At 46.7% G+C, this 15,950-nt stretch overlaps 1 protein-coding gene across 3 annotated transcripts in view; it reads right to left on the bottom strand.

Moving 5' to 3' along the window:
- CRCP (CGRP receptor component) overlaps window positions 1-15,950 on the bottom strand; it is a 51,712-nt gene that overhangs the window by 33,846 nt on the left and 1,916 nt on the right. For 2 of the 3 annotated variants that reach the window (XM_074189308.1, XM_074189307.1), the window contains exons 2-3: window positions 4,339-4,375; window positions 2,253-2,351 (exon numbers count right to left, since the gene is read on the bottom strand). In XM_074189308.1, the coding sequence (XP_074045409.1) occupies window positions 2,253-2,351; window positions 4,339-4,375 (136 nt within the window). Of the gene's footprint in view, window positions 1-2,252; window positions 2,352-4,338; window positions 4,376-13,385; window positions 13,458-15,950 lie in introns of those variants that run through there. The other variant, XM_074189309.1, reaches the window with a different exon arrangement.

The raw sequence follows: 15,950 nt of genomic DNA on the forward strand, positions 1-15,950 counted from the left end.
AAACAATGGGAAACTTGAAAATGAACTCAAATAATCCCAACACATCCTAATGCAATGAATTGATAAAGCACAAGGAAACTAAAGGATGATGTGACTACTTCCACCATCTGGAAGAACCCAATGCTAATGGTCTCACTGTATAAATTTCTTCCCTATGCACTCACTGCTCTGGGCCTCCAGTTTTTTACTTTTTAAATGGGGGGGGGGGGGAAATACTTCTCAAGTGTCCCTACAAATGCTTCCCAGACAGTGTTACTGGACCCACTGTGCCAACTGAGCTGATTGTTAAATTTTTAGTGTGAGCATTTACACCTCAGAAATTGGCAAATACAACAGATTAGGGTTTAATTTATTGTTCTAATAGTCTAGACTTTAAAAAGTGATGGATTTAGTATTTATTATGTAGATTAAACTTAAAAATATATTGTAAGGGGACAGCTAGGTGGCGCAGTGGATAGAGCACTGGCCCGGAGTCAAAAGGATCTGAGTTCACTTAATAATTACCTAGCTGTGTGACCTTCGGCAAGGCACTTAGCCCCATTGCCTTACAAAAACTAAAAAGGGGGGGGGGGCGGCTAGGTGGTGCAGTGGATAAAGCACCGGCCCTGGAGTCAGGAGGACCTGGGTTCAAATCCAGTCTCAGACACTTAATAATGACCTAGCTGTGTGGCCTTGGGCAAGCCACTTATCCCCATTTGCTTTGCAAAAACAAAAACAAAAAAAATTTAAAAAAATATGTCATTGGTTCAGTTTTTCCCCCTAGAGAGCCGGTTGTTAAATATCTACCGGCCCACAGATGCCCCCAGTCGACCTACATCAACCTGAATCTATAACAGTATCAAAAATAACCACACCAACAGCTACCATCCTAAAGCATTTTATCAAATTAAAGGACAGTCAGGAAGAGTGAGTAGAGCTGAATCCTCACCCAGGTCCTGCCCCAATTTTCTATGTAACCTTGAGCAACTAAGCCTCTTCTCACCAGGCCTCAGTTTCCCACTCTGAATTACAAGGGAGTTGGATGCAATGAGCTCAAAGGTCTCTGTCAATGCTGAAATTCCTGCAATTATTCTAGGAAAGAGAAAACTCCAGGTCACTGACTGTGTCTTCCAAGAGCTTTGACAAAATAATAAAGATAATAATACTTTAATAATGTCATCAGAGAGAGCAATCCTAATCTCCAACTACACAGAATGGAATTTTTCAGAGACTGAGCAGAAGAAATCAAAGACATCTGGGAGCAGGAAGAGTTCAGGTTATTCTCATCCTCCTCCTCCTCCATTACTATCTGTGTCCCCACTATGCTTTTCAGTTGGCCTATGGAAGAAGAGCAGAGGTTCCCAGTATTATTTATTCACAAAAAGCAGCCATTAAAATGAAAAGAAGTCATTGATCCGTGGTGGGAGAGGCCTCTAAACAGAAACAGAAACAAAGACCAGCCAGGAAATGATTTGCTCTCAGACAGTTTCTGTCTCACAAACATGAGAAAGAAGGGAACAAGCATTTATTAAGCTCCCAATGTATACCAGGCAGAGTACCAGCTGCATGCTTTACAAACCTTATCTCCTTTGCTCTCTGGGAGGGAGGTGCAGCTATTATCCCCGTTTTACAGTTGAGGAAATTGAGGCAGACAAAGGTTAAGTGACTTGTCCAGGAGTAATAACAAATATAATTAAGATAGTGCTCACTTTGTGATGGGCACTATACTAATCGCTTTACAAATATTAGTTCATTTGATTCCCACAACTCTATTTTACGAAGAAGGAAAAAGGCTCAGACAGGTTAAGTGATCTACCCAAGGTCACAGAGCCGATAATGTCCCAAGGCAGGATTTGAACTCATGGCTCCTCTGACTCCGAGGCCAGAATTCTAGCCAAAGTGCCAGTGTGAACCGGCCCTCACAATCGGCCTGAGACTGATTCCAGGGCCTCAGGTCTCTGACCTCTGGCTTCCCCACCAAGTCCCTCTATGACCCAGGGAACCTGCAATGTCCCCCTGCGTCCTCACCCGACTGGAAGGGCCCACTCATTGGAAGGCCACGAGGGAAGGGGAAGAGCAGGGGGATGACCAGTGAAAGGCAGAGGCACCTCCAACTGGTAGCATGTCTGGCTCCCGGTCAAACCACCAGAACCTTGGCCAGGAAGCAGCTGGCTAGGGCTGGGGGAGGGGGGGAAGGAAAGGAGGGGTGGGGAAGAGGAAGGAGGAGAGGGGACAAGGGAGACAGAGAGAGAAGGCATGTCTGGAAGCCTCACCTCATACATGATTGTGTTCAGGTTCTGTTGGCCCGAGCTGTGTTTGTTCTTCCCGCTCTCTTTCCGCTGCTCTTTCAGATCAGCAAGTAACTGGAAAACCTGGGTGGGAGAGGAAGGGGAAAGTTCTCAATGAGGAAATCTGAGGCTTAAAACCAGAAATGACCTCCCCCCCAAAAAGGAGCATTAGGGTTCAGTGGTGAAGCCCACAGAAGCTCTCCTGGATTTGGCCTTCCTACCTGAGTGACCTCCAATCAATCACAATCTCTCTGAACCTCAGGTTCTTCATTTACAAAATGGGTGATGAAGCTCTGAGGTTCTTTTTTTTTAAGTCTTTTTTTTGCAAGGCAATGGGGTTAAGTGAATTTCCCAAAGTCACACAACTAGGTAATTTATTAAGTGTCTGAGACCAGATTTGAACTCAGGTCCTCCTGACTCCATGGTCAGTGCTGTATCCACTGCCCCTCTGAGGTCCTCTTGAAGTGGATAGAGCACCAGAATAAGTCAGAAAGACTTGGGTTCAAATCTGAACTCAATTCTCACTAGCTATGGGACCCTGGGCAGGTGATTTAACCCTGGCTGCCTCAGTTTCTTCATCCATTAAATGAGTTGGAGAAGGAAATGGCAAAACACTCTGGTATCTTTGCCAAGAAAACCCCAAATGGAGTCATGGGAGAGTCAGACACATCTGAACAACAAAAATTCTCTTCATCATGATAATTCTATTTGTGACCAAGGATCATGTCTGCCACATCCTCCTTTCACTTCCTGATTTCTCATCTATAAAAGAAGAGAATTGGGCTGCAGCGGTCCCGTGCCAATGAAATCACAGGCTGGGGTCTAAGTTCCAAGTCAAGCTGTTTTCCACACATGAGTGATTCCTGCACAAGAAAGGAAGCCAGATTCTCTTGTCTTAGAGGAAAGCCTGCTAAGAGAGTGTGGAGGAAAAAACCCACATGGGCAGCTTGGCAATCCCCCTGCCCGGCCTCAGGTGATGGCCTTGGTTCTCCAAGGTCAGGTTAAGTCAATGCTATTAAAGGAGGACATCTCACACATGCAAAGAAAACAATACTCTTTCCTGTTTTTGAAAAGCAAAACAGTCAGAGAGAACGGAGGACAGAGGAAGGGTCAAGGTTGCTGACTGGTGAGGCCAGTGTCCCCAGTGGCCCTCAGCAGAGCTCACAGGAAGCAGAGCTGTGTGGGCAGTGAGTGACCTGCTCAAGGCTGACCTACCATTTTCTCAATCACCAAGATACAATGCAAGGGTTGCCAAGCCTGGGCAATAGAATACCCAGAGCCAGGGTGGGCAGTGGGTTGGTTGAAGGACAGGTTGGAGAGTAGGTGAACCAGAAAGGTGACGTCATCCACCTTCCCACAAATCCCAAAGACCATCACAGTTAAATCCAAACAGACTTGGACATGGCTGCTTTATTTCACTGGTTAAATATCCCCCCCTCCCTCTCCACTGCACAATTTAGTAACTCCCAATCCCTCTCATCCCCATACTGCATTTGAGGTTTCCAGAGTATTTTCTTTATCTTTATAGGGAAAACAATTCTTATGCTAATTGTGATTTTATAACTATGACTTTCGATATTTTCATCACAGCACATCTCTGGGCTGAATAGTGATTCATTATCCTCAATTCATAGAGAAGGAAACTAAAACTAACTGAAGTACCTTGTCTATAGGAAGTCTTTTCTGATTAGATTAGAATTGAGTTCTGGGTCTACTAGCCACTCCCTAAGGAGACTCTGGGCAAGTTGACCAACCTCACTGAGCCTCAGTTTCCCAACCTGTAAAATGAGGGAACTGGATGAGTCTGAGGTCTCTTCCAGCTCAAATTCACACATACTAACAACCTCAGTGAAGCTGTCCTCTCACCTAGATCATGACCAAGGTGGCCTAGATGACCTTCTCTAAGTCCTCTGATTCCCAACTGCCACTGTCAGAAGAATTAGGAATGGATCTGAATGACCTTTGAGCTCACATCCATTTCTGATGCAAAACCTATCTAGCCCCTTATGGGATTTCAGGAGGCACCAAGGGCCAGGAAGCTTGTCAGCTAATCCAACCCAGAGCCAATTACCTCATAATTGCTGAGCAGAGCAGCATTGGCATCCTTCCTGCAAAGCAAACAGAGACATAAAAAACAGTTAGAATCCCATCAAGAAGAATAAATGGGCCAATCTCTGGAGCAGGAGGTGGGGCTGATAAGTGACCTCTAAAGTTCCTAGGATCTGATTGAACTTCCTCCTATTCCCTTGGGCCTTACATGAAAGTGGAGGTCAGTGGGCAGAAATGAGTATCCCAGTGGACAGCTATCAGGATCTGAGCCCAGGAGAAGAAGAGAATTGGAGGAGCAGCTAAGTAGCAGAGTGGAAAGAGCAACGGTCCTAGAATCAGGAGGATTTGAGTTCAAATCCTGGCTCAAATACTTACTACCTATGTGACCCTAGGTGAAGTCACTTAACCCTATCTGTCTCTCATCTGTCAAATAATCTGGAGAAAGAAATAGTAAACCACTCAAGGTCCAAAGAATCAGATGTGACTGAAACAACTAAGCAACAAGAAAAAAAGAACACAAAAAGAGGCAAAAATCAGTTCCTACCCCCAAGTGGCTTGCAATTTAATGGGGAAGACACCCCCTGGAATAAGATCTAAGAAGACTGGAAAGTGAGGAGTGGGGTGATGAAGCAAAGATCTTGGAGTTGGATGGAAGTCACTGCACCAGAGCTTGAACCCTGACTCTTATCTCTTAACCAGCAAAACTTCTTTGCCTCTTTGCTCTGAGGTGCCTGCCATTCTAAGGTCTAGGACACAGAGAGAGGAAAGCTAAGGCTGCAGGGAGGGGAGGAAACAGAGGCCAGGGTCTGAGCGAAAACTTCCAGGATCTAGACACCCAAAGGAGACTGCATGGAAAGTATAACACAGCCAAAGGAGAGAAGGAGCTCAGCTTGTGGCTGCAAGAGCTAGGAAGAGACCTAGTTGACTCTAGAACAGAGAGAAAGGAAGGGAGTTGGGGAGGACCAGGTCATAAGGGAGAAGGCAAAAAGTGGACAGACAACTGGCTTTGGGCCTGGCCTCCAAACAACTACTTGCTGTGACTCTGGGTAAATTACATTATCTTTTGGGACTCTGCTTAAACCTCTGACATGCTAAGCCTCAGAGAAGGTGCCACCCCTGCACTGGTGAAGGGGCTCTCTTTACCTGAAGTTCCCTAAATCAATGAAAGTAAAGCTCTCACTCTCTATTTTGTATGTAGACACATGTACAGGCTGAAGGATCATCTATTTATAGCTGGAGAGGACCAAAAAGATCTAGTCAAGCTCTTTCTCCTTTTACAGATGAGAAAACTGAGATGCAGAAAGGTTAAATGACAAGCGGAAGCTTACAGCTTCCCCGATTCAGAGCTGAAAAGGGCCCAACCCCTTCATTTTACAGATGAGGAAACAGGCTCACAAAGGAGCTCAAGTGACTTGGCTAAGGTCACACAGGGAGTTGGTTTCAGAGCAACAAGAATTGAAAAGTTTTTTAAAAGCATTCATAATAGAAGGAAATGCTAATATCAATTTGAGCTTAGTAGAAAAAAAGATTTATTTTTTCCCATTCAAGTTCATGGGTCCAAAAATCTTTCCATACATTCCTCAATAATAGCTATTAAAAAGTGGAATGAGGGCAGCTAGGTGGCATAGTGGATAAAGCACCAGCTCTGGAGTCAGGAGCACCTGGGTTCAAATCCGGTCTCAGACACTTCTTAATGACCTAGCTGTGTGGCCTTGGGCAAGCCACTTAACCCCATTTGCCTTGCAAAAACTTAAAAAAAAAAAGTGGAATGAAATTGCCTTGCCTGCCTTCTCAATAAGAGAGGAAAGGAGGGAGCGAATTTAGAACTCAAAAAAAATTTGTTTAATGTTTAAATTCTTTTTACAAATAATTAGGGAAAATAAAATCAATTAATTAAATTTGAAAATAAATAAAAAGTGGAATGAGTTGCCTTGGGAGAAAAGTGGGCTTTCTCTCACTAGAGGTTGGACCTGATCTATGTGTTACAGAAGAAATTTGGTTTTGGTTGTATGTTTGTGAAGATGGTGGCTGAGAGGATTCCCTGAGGGATTCCCTGAAATCTGAAGTTAGGAAATACACACATCTGTCATACACTGGGGGAATATGCAAGGAATAAATGCATGGTCTACATGTTCCATCCATCTTTCATCTTCCTAAGCAAAATATGAGCTTCTTGAGGGCAGGGAGTTTCAATCTGGTTGTGTTCCCAGAGCCTAACATGATTTCAGGTACACAAAAGGTGTCTGGTAAAAGCTTGTGGATTGAATGACTCCAGGATAATATTTGTTCTGACCAATAAGTAACAAACTGGACCATACCCCGGTCCAGTCCATGGCCTCAGGATTCATCACAGTTGCAGTAGGGTCCAACATCTGTACCAGACCCCAGTACCTTTGGGCCCTGTGGATGGGTTCTCAATACCTCACTGCTTTAGCAAATCAAAAGGAAGATATACAAAGAGCTACCTTCCCCCCAAATGACCTCACTTCAGATTCATTCCATGAAATATAAAGACGATTTCAAAGAAGAGAGACTACAGGAAGAAAAAGATCTAATTAGTGACCAGAATTCATTCATCTCAACCGGAAAACTGCTAACCACATCCCACAGTCTCTTTGCTCATTAAATAATGTAATTCAATTTAATGAAAAGGCAGGGAGTCTTTTGAGCTGAGGACAATCTATGAGCTCTAAAATGCTTCAGAATGGATGGTTCTGTTCTTAAATGGGTTCAACTGAACTCTCTTCTCCTAGAACCCTTCCAGGGGAGTAAGAGAAGAAAAAGAATACATTTGTATATATGTGTTCACACACACACCAGGTGCACACAGATGTAGGTCGGATTGGACACAAAAGGATGGCTACATTTTTTGGTCTAATTAACAAGGCGTCAAAAGAACCTTTCTTCCTTGTTTCACTAAAGTGGGGTTCAGGGTGGGAGCAACAAGGACACAGCCCTTGATGATGGGGTGGGCTCTGCGTGTTTCTGGTGACAAAGGATATGTCTCTGGCTGCTCTGGTCAATAACTCTGTGCATGTGTGTGCATGTGTGTGCGCACCAGTCCATACATAAGTACACACACAGAGAATGAACAAATGAAGTCTGGTACACAAGATACACAAAGACGTAACTGAACTGTGGGGTCACTGGGGGCACCATCCTGCACAGAGCACCAGGCCTGGAGGCAGAGCTCGCATCTGCCGCTTCCTAGCTGTGTGACCCTGGGCAAGTCACTTCATTCTGTCTGCCTCAGTTTCCTCATCTGTTAAATAAAGTGGGGAAGGAAATGGCAAATCTCTCCAGTATCTCTACCAAGAAAACCCCAAATGGGGTCAAGAAGAGTCAGATATGACTGAAAACGACTGACCAACAACCGCCTGCGAACCAGTGCTTTGTCCCTAGGCGTCCGTCCTCGTAGCCCAGGACCTGGCTCAGTGACTGCCGCACGTACTCCTGCTTTTGACTAATGGTTCTTCCCAACAGAAGATCCCAGATGGAGAGGGGGGTGACCTCATTGGCCATCTAGTCCAACTTCAACTTCCCCATCCACAAAAACACTTTATGGAAAGGAAACAGGCCCAGAATGATCAAGTTTCTCACTCCTAGATCAATTAGCAGGCATTCATGAAGCATTTTCTTTCCTGGGACAGAGAGACAATCTGTTCTCAAGCAACCTACCAACTACCCAAGGAGATGGCATTCCATCTTCTGTAGACATAAAGGATAAATAGAAAATCAAGGCACTGTAGTTAGGGAGGGTGGCACCAGCATGGGGGGAGGGGGGATTTCAGGGAGTGTTTGAGATATCTTGGAGAAGGATCTCAGAGGGCTTAGAAAAAAGGGTGTTCCAGGTGTGAGGAAGCCCCACTTCAGAGACACTTAAGAGAGGAGCCAGTGGTGGCCAGACCAAAAAAGAAATAACATTCCCAGGATGGAAAAAACAGGAAGGCACCTTTCAGGAAGGGGGGGGTTGGGTTCAGGTGCACAATGGTGCAATATGCTGCCAGTCACTGTGCTGCTGGGTCTTTGCTTGACTGATCTTTCTTTGTTTCAAGGGAGGGCTAATCTGGTGGGCACTTGAGGCTCTGGGCCTGGGTGACTGTATTCTTAACAGTGGCGCAAGATGGGTATTAGTAAAATGTATTTAAAAATAAGGAGTTCATCTAGGAAGGTTTCCTGAAGGAGGGGAGCTTGTCAACTCGGGAGCCCATCAGAGATTTTTGCATCCTCTTCCTCCTCCCTATGTGTTGCCTCATCAAGGCAGGCCTCTGAAGACAGTTCAGAAGGGTGTCACACAATCACAGTCTCAGGTTAGTCAGTCACTCTGAGCCTCAGTTTCTCCTTCTGTAAAGCAGGGAAAAGCTCAACCCACAGCTGCCTCAAAAGAGTACTGCCCATTATGAGATTATAAGGTTCTTTTAATTTTATAAGCACATTTTATATATGTGTATATATATAATATATAAATCAGTTCAGTTTCCCTGTGCAAATTTGGTTAAGATAGATAAATTATCCCCATTTTATAGATAAGAAAACCGAAATTGAAAAACTAAATGGTTTTCCCATGGCCACAAAATAATCAGGGAGACGTGGGGGAAATCTAGGATTCTTCCTGAACCTAGTGTTCCAGGCCATTCAGCTAGCAACAAAACATACTGCTGAACCTGGACTCAAGAAGATCTGCGTTCAAATCTCAACTCTGGCACTTACTAGCTGTGTGATCCCAGATGGTCATTTAACAAACTCTTAGAATTCATCTTCTGAGGCCATAGATTGAGGGGAGTGGTGACATGAAAGGTCCCTGGAGTCTAAAACTGGGCCCCATCTAGTCTAATCCATACTGCAACAGAAGTCTCCACCAGACATTCATGACTAGAAGTAGTCCAGCCTCTGCAAGCCTAAAGACCATCAAGAAGTCCTTGGAGGGAAAAGCTACATGGCATCCTCATTCTTCTCCTGCCCCTTCATGGCATGTAGTCAGGTCACTTATTTCACTAATTTCACAATAACTTGACCATCATATCACAAAATTGTGAAATAAGTCAAAACAAGAATGTTTTTACCCAACTGGAAAAATAAATCACTAACCACAGCCTCACAACCTGACCATCACCTGGTGCCAAAAGCTAAGGAATAATGACGCAACCAGGGAGGGACCAACCACGTGGTTTAGACAAAGTCTCCTTTTTAAGGAGATTTGATCATTATTCCCAAAATGGGAGAGGGGAGAAACCAAAGACCTCCTAGCCTGGCCCAGTTGGGCCTGTCTTCCAGTCCTGAATTCCCAGTTCTTCCAGCCTACTCTGGGAGTCTCCTTAAAAACACATCCACCAAGAAGTTTCTGTTTCCCCTGTAGCTAGGTTAGGCTGTTGAGAAAAATAAGGAACAGAGTGGAAACAGAAACAAAAATCCCCTAGGCGGACACCCGAGTTTTCTCAGACACATCACTTCATTCATTCTCTAAACCAGGCAGGGCTTTGGGGTTTTTCCCTCAAGATGCCAGCAGGAAAGAACCAGCTTGCATGGTCAGATTTACAAAAAGTCACTGGCAGGGCAGGGAGGAGACAACAGAATCAGATTCAGAGCTGGTTTTATATATCTCCCTCATTCTTCCCTCATTTCCAAGAAGCCCAAGGAGAACCCACCCGGCAAACCCAGCATTTGAGGCATGATTCAAACCAAGACTCAAATAACTAAACAAATGAATAAATAATCTAAAATAAAATATAATAAACCAAGACTTGACCCATTCTACCACAGGGGTCCACCCCCCAATAACATTTCCCCCGACAATATACACTCTTGAGACAGGGACAAATTAGAAACCTCCACTCTAAGAAACTGCAAGTCTTTGACATGACTTTCTCTTTCTTACTAAATGAAATAATAATCAAACTATTTAAGGAGTTTACTTACTAATATGCCTCACAACCTTGGGAAAAAAAGATTAAAACCCATCCAGATCAAGGTGAACATGTGTCTAAGACTCTTCACCCTAGGTATCTCCCAAAAATGCTCAAGAGCCCACCCTTGTGTCTCATGGGCATCTGTCCCCTACCCCCAGCTGCAGGCACCTCAAGTGACCTCATCATCTTTTCCCCCACAAAACTTTCCCCTCTCAGGGGAGGCTAGGTGGTATAGTAGATAAAGCAACAGCCCTGGAATCAGGAGTACCTGGGTTCAAATCTGGTCTCAGACACTTAATAATTACCTAGCTGTGTGGCCTTGGGCAAGCCACTTAACCCCATTTGCCTTACCAAAAAACCTAAAAAAAAAAACCCCAAAAATAAACTTTCCTCTCTTCCAAACTTCTCTCTTCCTGTCCAAGGCCCCTCCATCCTTCTAGATAGGCGGGTGAACAAACTGACTCCTCACTCTTCCTCACCCCTCCTATCAAATCAGTTGCCAAACAACTTTGAAGAATGTAAGAGCTATGATCAAAGCAACAACTCTCATGATTCCAGATGTTGAAACATGCCACCCAAGGCCTGACAAAGTGATGACCCAGGCTGCAGACTGGAATGTGCATTCTTTTGGATGGCACACCATGTCAGATTTTTTTTATACAATTATGCCCATTTGTTTATATGGGTCTTGTTTTTATTTTTTCTGTTCAATGGAAAGGAGAGATGGAAGGGAAGGATGATCAACTGTGAATGACAAAGCTATTCTCTGAAATACAATGATCCAAGACAATTCTGACAGATTCATGATGAAAAATGTTGTCTACCTTTGGAGAAAGAACTGACGGAGACTGAATGCTGATCAAAGAAAGCTATTTTTAATTCTTCTTGGATTTTGTGGTCTGCATTTTTTTTGACAATATGGCTAATATGGAAATGTTTTGTTTGACTATATAATCCATGTTAAATTGCTTGCCTTCTCTGGAAGAAGAAAAGTGAGAGAAGGAGGAAGGGGAAGAATTTAGAACTTAAATTTTTTTTAAATTGTTTTTATATTTAATTGGAAAAAACAAAATATGTAAATATGTGTATATGTGTGTAATATATGTGTCTATGTAAATGTGTGTTTTGTGTATGTATGTACAAGAGAGCAGGTAAATTGGACAATGGTTAGAGCACTATCCCTGGAATTAGGAGAACTGGAGTTCAAATATGCCCTCAAACCCATACCAGTTGTGTGACCCTGGCAAATCCCTTTGATTGCTGTGTGTGTGTGTGTGTGTGTGTGTGTGTGTGTGTGTGTGTGTGTATTAGGATCATTGATTTGGAGATCAAAGGAAATTTTTAAAAGGTGAAGTCTATTCAATCACTTTAGAAGCTAAAGAACAAAATTAAGTAATTTGCCTTAAGATCACTGAGATAGGGGCGGCTAGGTGGCACAGTGGATAAAGCACCGGCCCTGGAGTCAGGAGTACCTGGGTTCAAATCTGGTCTCTTAATAATTGCCTAGCTGTGTGGCCTTGGGCAAGGCACTTAACCCCGTTTGCCTTGCAAAAAAAAAAATCTAAAATAAAAAAGATCACAGAGTATTGATACAGAGATCTCACCCCCATGTCCTGATTCCAAATCCACTGTTTTCCTCTGTACCCCAGATTTTGTATCAGTTCTCCCCTGCTCTCACTTTGGGGTTCAGAGATAAGTGTGATGTGACGCAGGTCATAGAGGCAGAATCTATGGGACTGATTCCTCAGCAGCTCCTTGGGAGTCAGCAAGCAGCCTGCTATCCCATACAATACGCTTCCAAGTGTATAAAAGGCAGACAATCTTAGCACAGACCTGAGACTCTTAAAGGAGATGGCAAACTCCTCACAACATCATAGAAACGTATTCTCCTTTTTGTCATTACTGTTAAAAAGTCATCATGGCCTGGTGGACTAGGGGCTGGTCTGATGCAAAAGAAGGGTCTAGTAATCCAATCTTCTTATTAGAGCAGAAGCTCCTGAGAGTTCAAGGCCAAAGAAAAGATAGAGAGGGTCACAGAAGGGAAATGGGAAATTTTTATCATAAGCAATTTTAAAATCTTTGCATAAAGAAAACCAATGCAGCTAAAATTATAAGAGAAGCAGGTAAATGGGGGGGGGGGGTCTCTGCAGGAAGTTCCTGCGATAAAGGCCTTATTTCTAAGAACTGATTCGGCGTATAGGATGCGGCGCCGTTCCTGAAGTGATGAACAGAAATAAAAGGAGCGGAGCTGTCGGCATTCAGAGGAAGAAATCCAAAGCAAGAAGGAAGAGGCCTGGGTCCAGGTACTAGGTGGAACACCAGCCTCACGTCCCGGGGAAGGAAACGGTCAACAGCGCAGGCCTCGGGGTCCGGCAGAACCGCCACCTCGCGCTCGGCCAAAAAAGGGGGCTGAGGGGCGCTGCGGGCGGGCCCTGGCCCCGAGGTGCCCGGTCTGGCCTTTCGGGAAAGCCCGGCCACGGGGAGGAGCGGGCGCTGTGGCGGCGAGGGCCGGGCCGGGGCCGGGGAGCCGGGCCCCAACCCGGCTCCGGAAGATCCTGGCCCCGGCAGGCCCGGGAGGCAGGCGGGTTTGGCTCCTTACGAAATGAGGTGGGGCGCAGGACCCGGGTTCGAATCCTCCTCGGACACTTAATGACGACCCGTCTGCGTGGCCTTGGGCAACCCGCTGAGCCCCGGGGCCCGAAACTTAAAGAATAAATTTTTAATGAGACAAAAACTTCACTTTGGAAGGCTTCGGGCTGATGGATGGAAAGGAGGAAGGGAGCGGGCGGGGCCGGGGGCGGGGCGGGGCCGGAGCTGGAGGCGGGGCCGAGGGCGGGGGGGCCGGAGCTGGAGGCGGGGCCGGGGGCGGGGCGGGCCGGAGCTGGAGGCGGGGCCGGGGCCGGGGGCCGGGGGCGGGGCCGGGGCGGGGCCTCCTCTCCAGGGGAGCCCCACGGAGTCCGGAGGGTGATAGGAAAGGAGGGGGAGGGTCTCGGGGTGGGGGTGGGGCAGAAAAGAAAAAAGGCGGGCGGGAGAGAAGGGGCGCGGGTGACAAACGCGCCCGGCCCCGCCCGTGCCCCGCACCGCGAGGCGCACAGCGGGCGCCACGCAAGGCTGACCACCGCCGCACGCACGCGCACCGGGCCCCCGGGGCGCTGCCACTCACACTTCCATGGCGGCTCCGCGACGCTGTCCCGCGGCTGCCGGGGCCCACGCGGGGCCGGGGGGAGGGGAAGGCCTGCCGCGCCGGGTCACGGGGCCGCCCGGCCTCCGCGCGCACGCACGCACGCACGCGTACGCACGCTGCGTCCCGGGGGCGGGGCCGGTGCCCGCGAGCGGCGGCGGCGTGACGTCACGGGCTGTGGGGGCGGGCCTCGTCCGCGGAGGCGCCCGCACCCCAGTCTGGGGGGGATCCGGGGGGTGGGGGCCCGGCGCTCAAGCAGCGAGCCGGCGAAGCCGGGGTCCGGAGGGGCCCCAAGCAGCCCTGGCCTGGCGGGGGGCCGGCAGGCGCTTAATACGTGCTTCCTGCTAGATGGGGCCCCCGTGGGATTGGGGGGCTTCGTGCTTGAGGGCCGAGGCCGGGGGCCCGGAGTGCAGAGGCAGCTTCAGACCCCGGCAGCGAGGCCTTGGAGAAGTCACTGCAGTCACCCTGATCCACACCTGGCCACTGGGCGCAGAAGGCTCTGGAGGGGAAAGTGAGGCTGGGGGCTTGGCACAGCGCCCCACAAACCCAGTTCACATGTTTGTCGTGGCAGCACCTCCCGGATGTCGTGGTCTTCCTTGGGAAGGAAGGACCGATATCTGATCAATCAAGCATGTGTCAAGCACCTAGGGTTCTTTAGGATCCCAGATACCAGTTCAAAGAAGGAAACTCCCCACCCTAAATGACTCGATTGATTAATACTTCCAATTAGAAGGCAGAATGGGGGCAGCCAGGTGGTGCAATGGATAGAGCACCAGCCCCGCAGTCAGGAGGACCTGAGTTCAAATGTGACCTCAGATACTTAATAATTGCTTAGCTGTGTGACCTTGGGCAAGTCACTTAACCCCTTTGCCTTTAATAAATTAAAAAAAAGACAAGATAATTAGAACTGGAATCTTTCTCCTACCAGGCATAGAATCTGGACAAGCCACTTCACCATGGGCAAGGCCCCGATTCAGCCTCAGACACATCCTAGCTGTGTGACTTAAGTCACTTCACCCCATTTGCCTCAGTTTCTTCATCTGTCAAATGATCTGGAGAAGGAAATGGCAAACTATGCCACTATCTTTGCCAAGAAAAATCCTAAGTGGGGTCACAGGGAGTCAGACACCACTGAACTGACTGAAGTAGGTTCTTAAGAATAGCTGCAATGTCTACACAACCTCGAAGTATACAAAATACTTGACAAAGACAATCTCATCTGATCCTCACAGTATTACAGTAGGATGCTATTAGCCCTCTTTTACGGATGAGGAAACTGAGGCTCAGGAAGGCTACCTGTCTTGCTCAAAATCTCAAAGCTTTAAGGGTCAGAGTCGATATAAATCCAGGTTTTCTGGCTCCAAATCCAGACTAATTAATAGTAATAATAATAAAAGGAACAGCTCATGGCACAGTGAATAGAACACTGGGTCTGATTTCAAGCCTTGAGTTCAAATGCAACCTCAGACTTTTACTAACTGTATAACTCTGGGCAAGTTATGACCTCTGCCTCAGTTTTTTCAACTGGAAAATAGGGATGATAAAATTACTCTCCTCAATGGGGAGGAGAGGAGAAGGAGGGAGAGAATTTGGAACTCAGATTAAAAAAACATAAGTTGAAAATTGTTTTTACATGTAAGTGTAGGAAAATAAAATGCTAAATAAATAATAATGAAAAAGAAAAAATAAATAGGAGTAATCATAGCACTGACCTTGAATAGTCCTATGTAAATATTCTTCCCTTTCCCACCCTTCCTTAAATGATAATAGCTAGCATGTAAATAGTGATTTGGGCTTGCAGAGTTCATCACAAATATTATCTCATTTGATTCTCGTAACCCAAGGAGGGCTGGCCAGACATAGAAAAATAAAACTTTACCCGCGCTTAGGGAGTTTACCTTCTATTGGGAGCTAAAACTGGTTCGCGGATGAGTGAATAAAAAACAGAGTGGCTAGGTGGTGCAGTGGATAGAGCACCAGCCTGAGAGACAGGAGGACCTGAGTTCAAGTTCGACCTCAGACAATAATGACCCAGCTGTGTGACCTTGGGCAAGTCACTTAACCCCCATTGCCTTGCAAAAACCTTAAAAAACCAATTGGGGGAGGGAAATGAAGAAAAGCTTTTGTTTTAGTGAGCATAGGCTCCATCTTGAAGAGAGCTTGGGATTCATAGAGGCAGGAAGCGAGAAGAGAGAGTTTTTCCTGGATTGAGTATAAGAGGAAGCCTTGTGCTTTGGCTGCAAATTAGAGCGTCTGGTAGAGGAGCAAGATGAAATCCATCTGGAAGGTTCCATCAGGAGCAGATCTGAGCCTTTGGCACTGGGATCAGAAAGGCCCTTGGACTCTAAGCTTGGGGTTTTTTCCCAGGGGGAGCCCCTGGAACTTCTTGGGTGCCTGGTGGAGTCAGGGATATCCATCTGGCACTGATTGGAGAGAAGAGGCCGACCAGTCAGGAGGCTCATGGGATCCAGCTGACTCAGGTGCCCCCCACAAGCTGGCACTGAGCCCTGGCCTCAGGTGACACTGTGACGATCCCAGGGGTCAAAG

Source organism: Macrotis lagotis, chromosome 5 (assembly GCF_037893015.1).
Source record: "Macrotis lagotis isolate mMagLag1 chromosome 5, bilby.v1.9.chrom.fasta, whole genome shotgun sequence".
Lineage (NCBI taxonomy): Eukaryota > Metazoa > Chordata > Mammalia > Peramelemorphia > Peramelidae > Macrotis > Macrotis lagotis.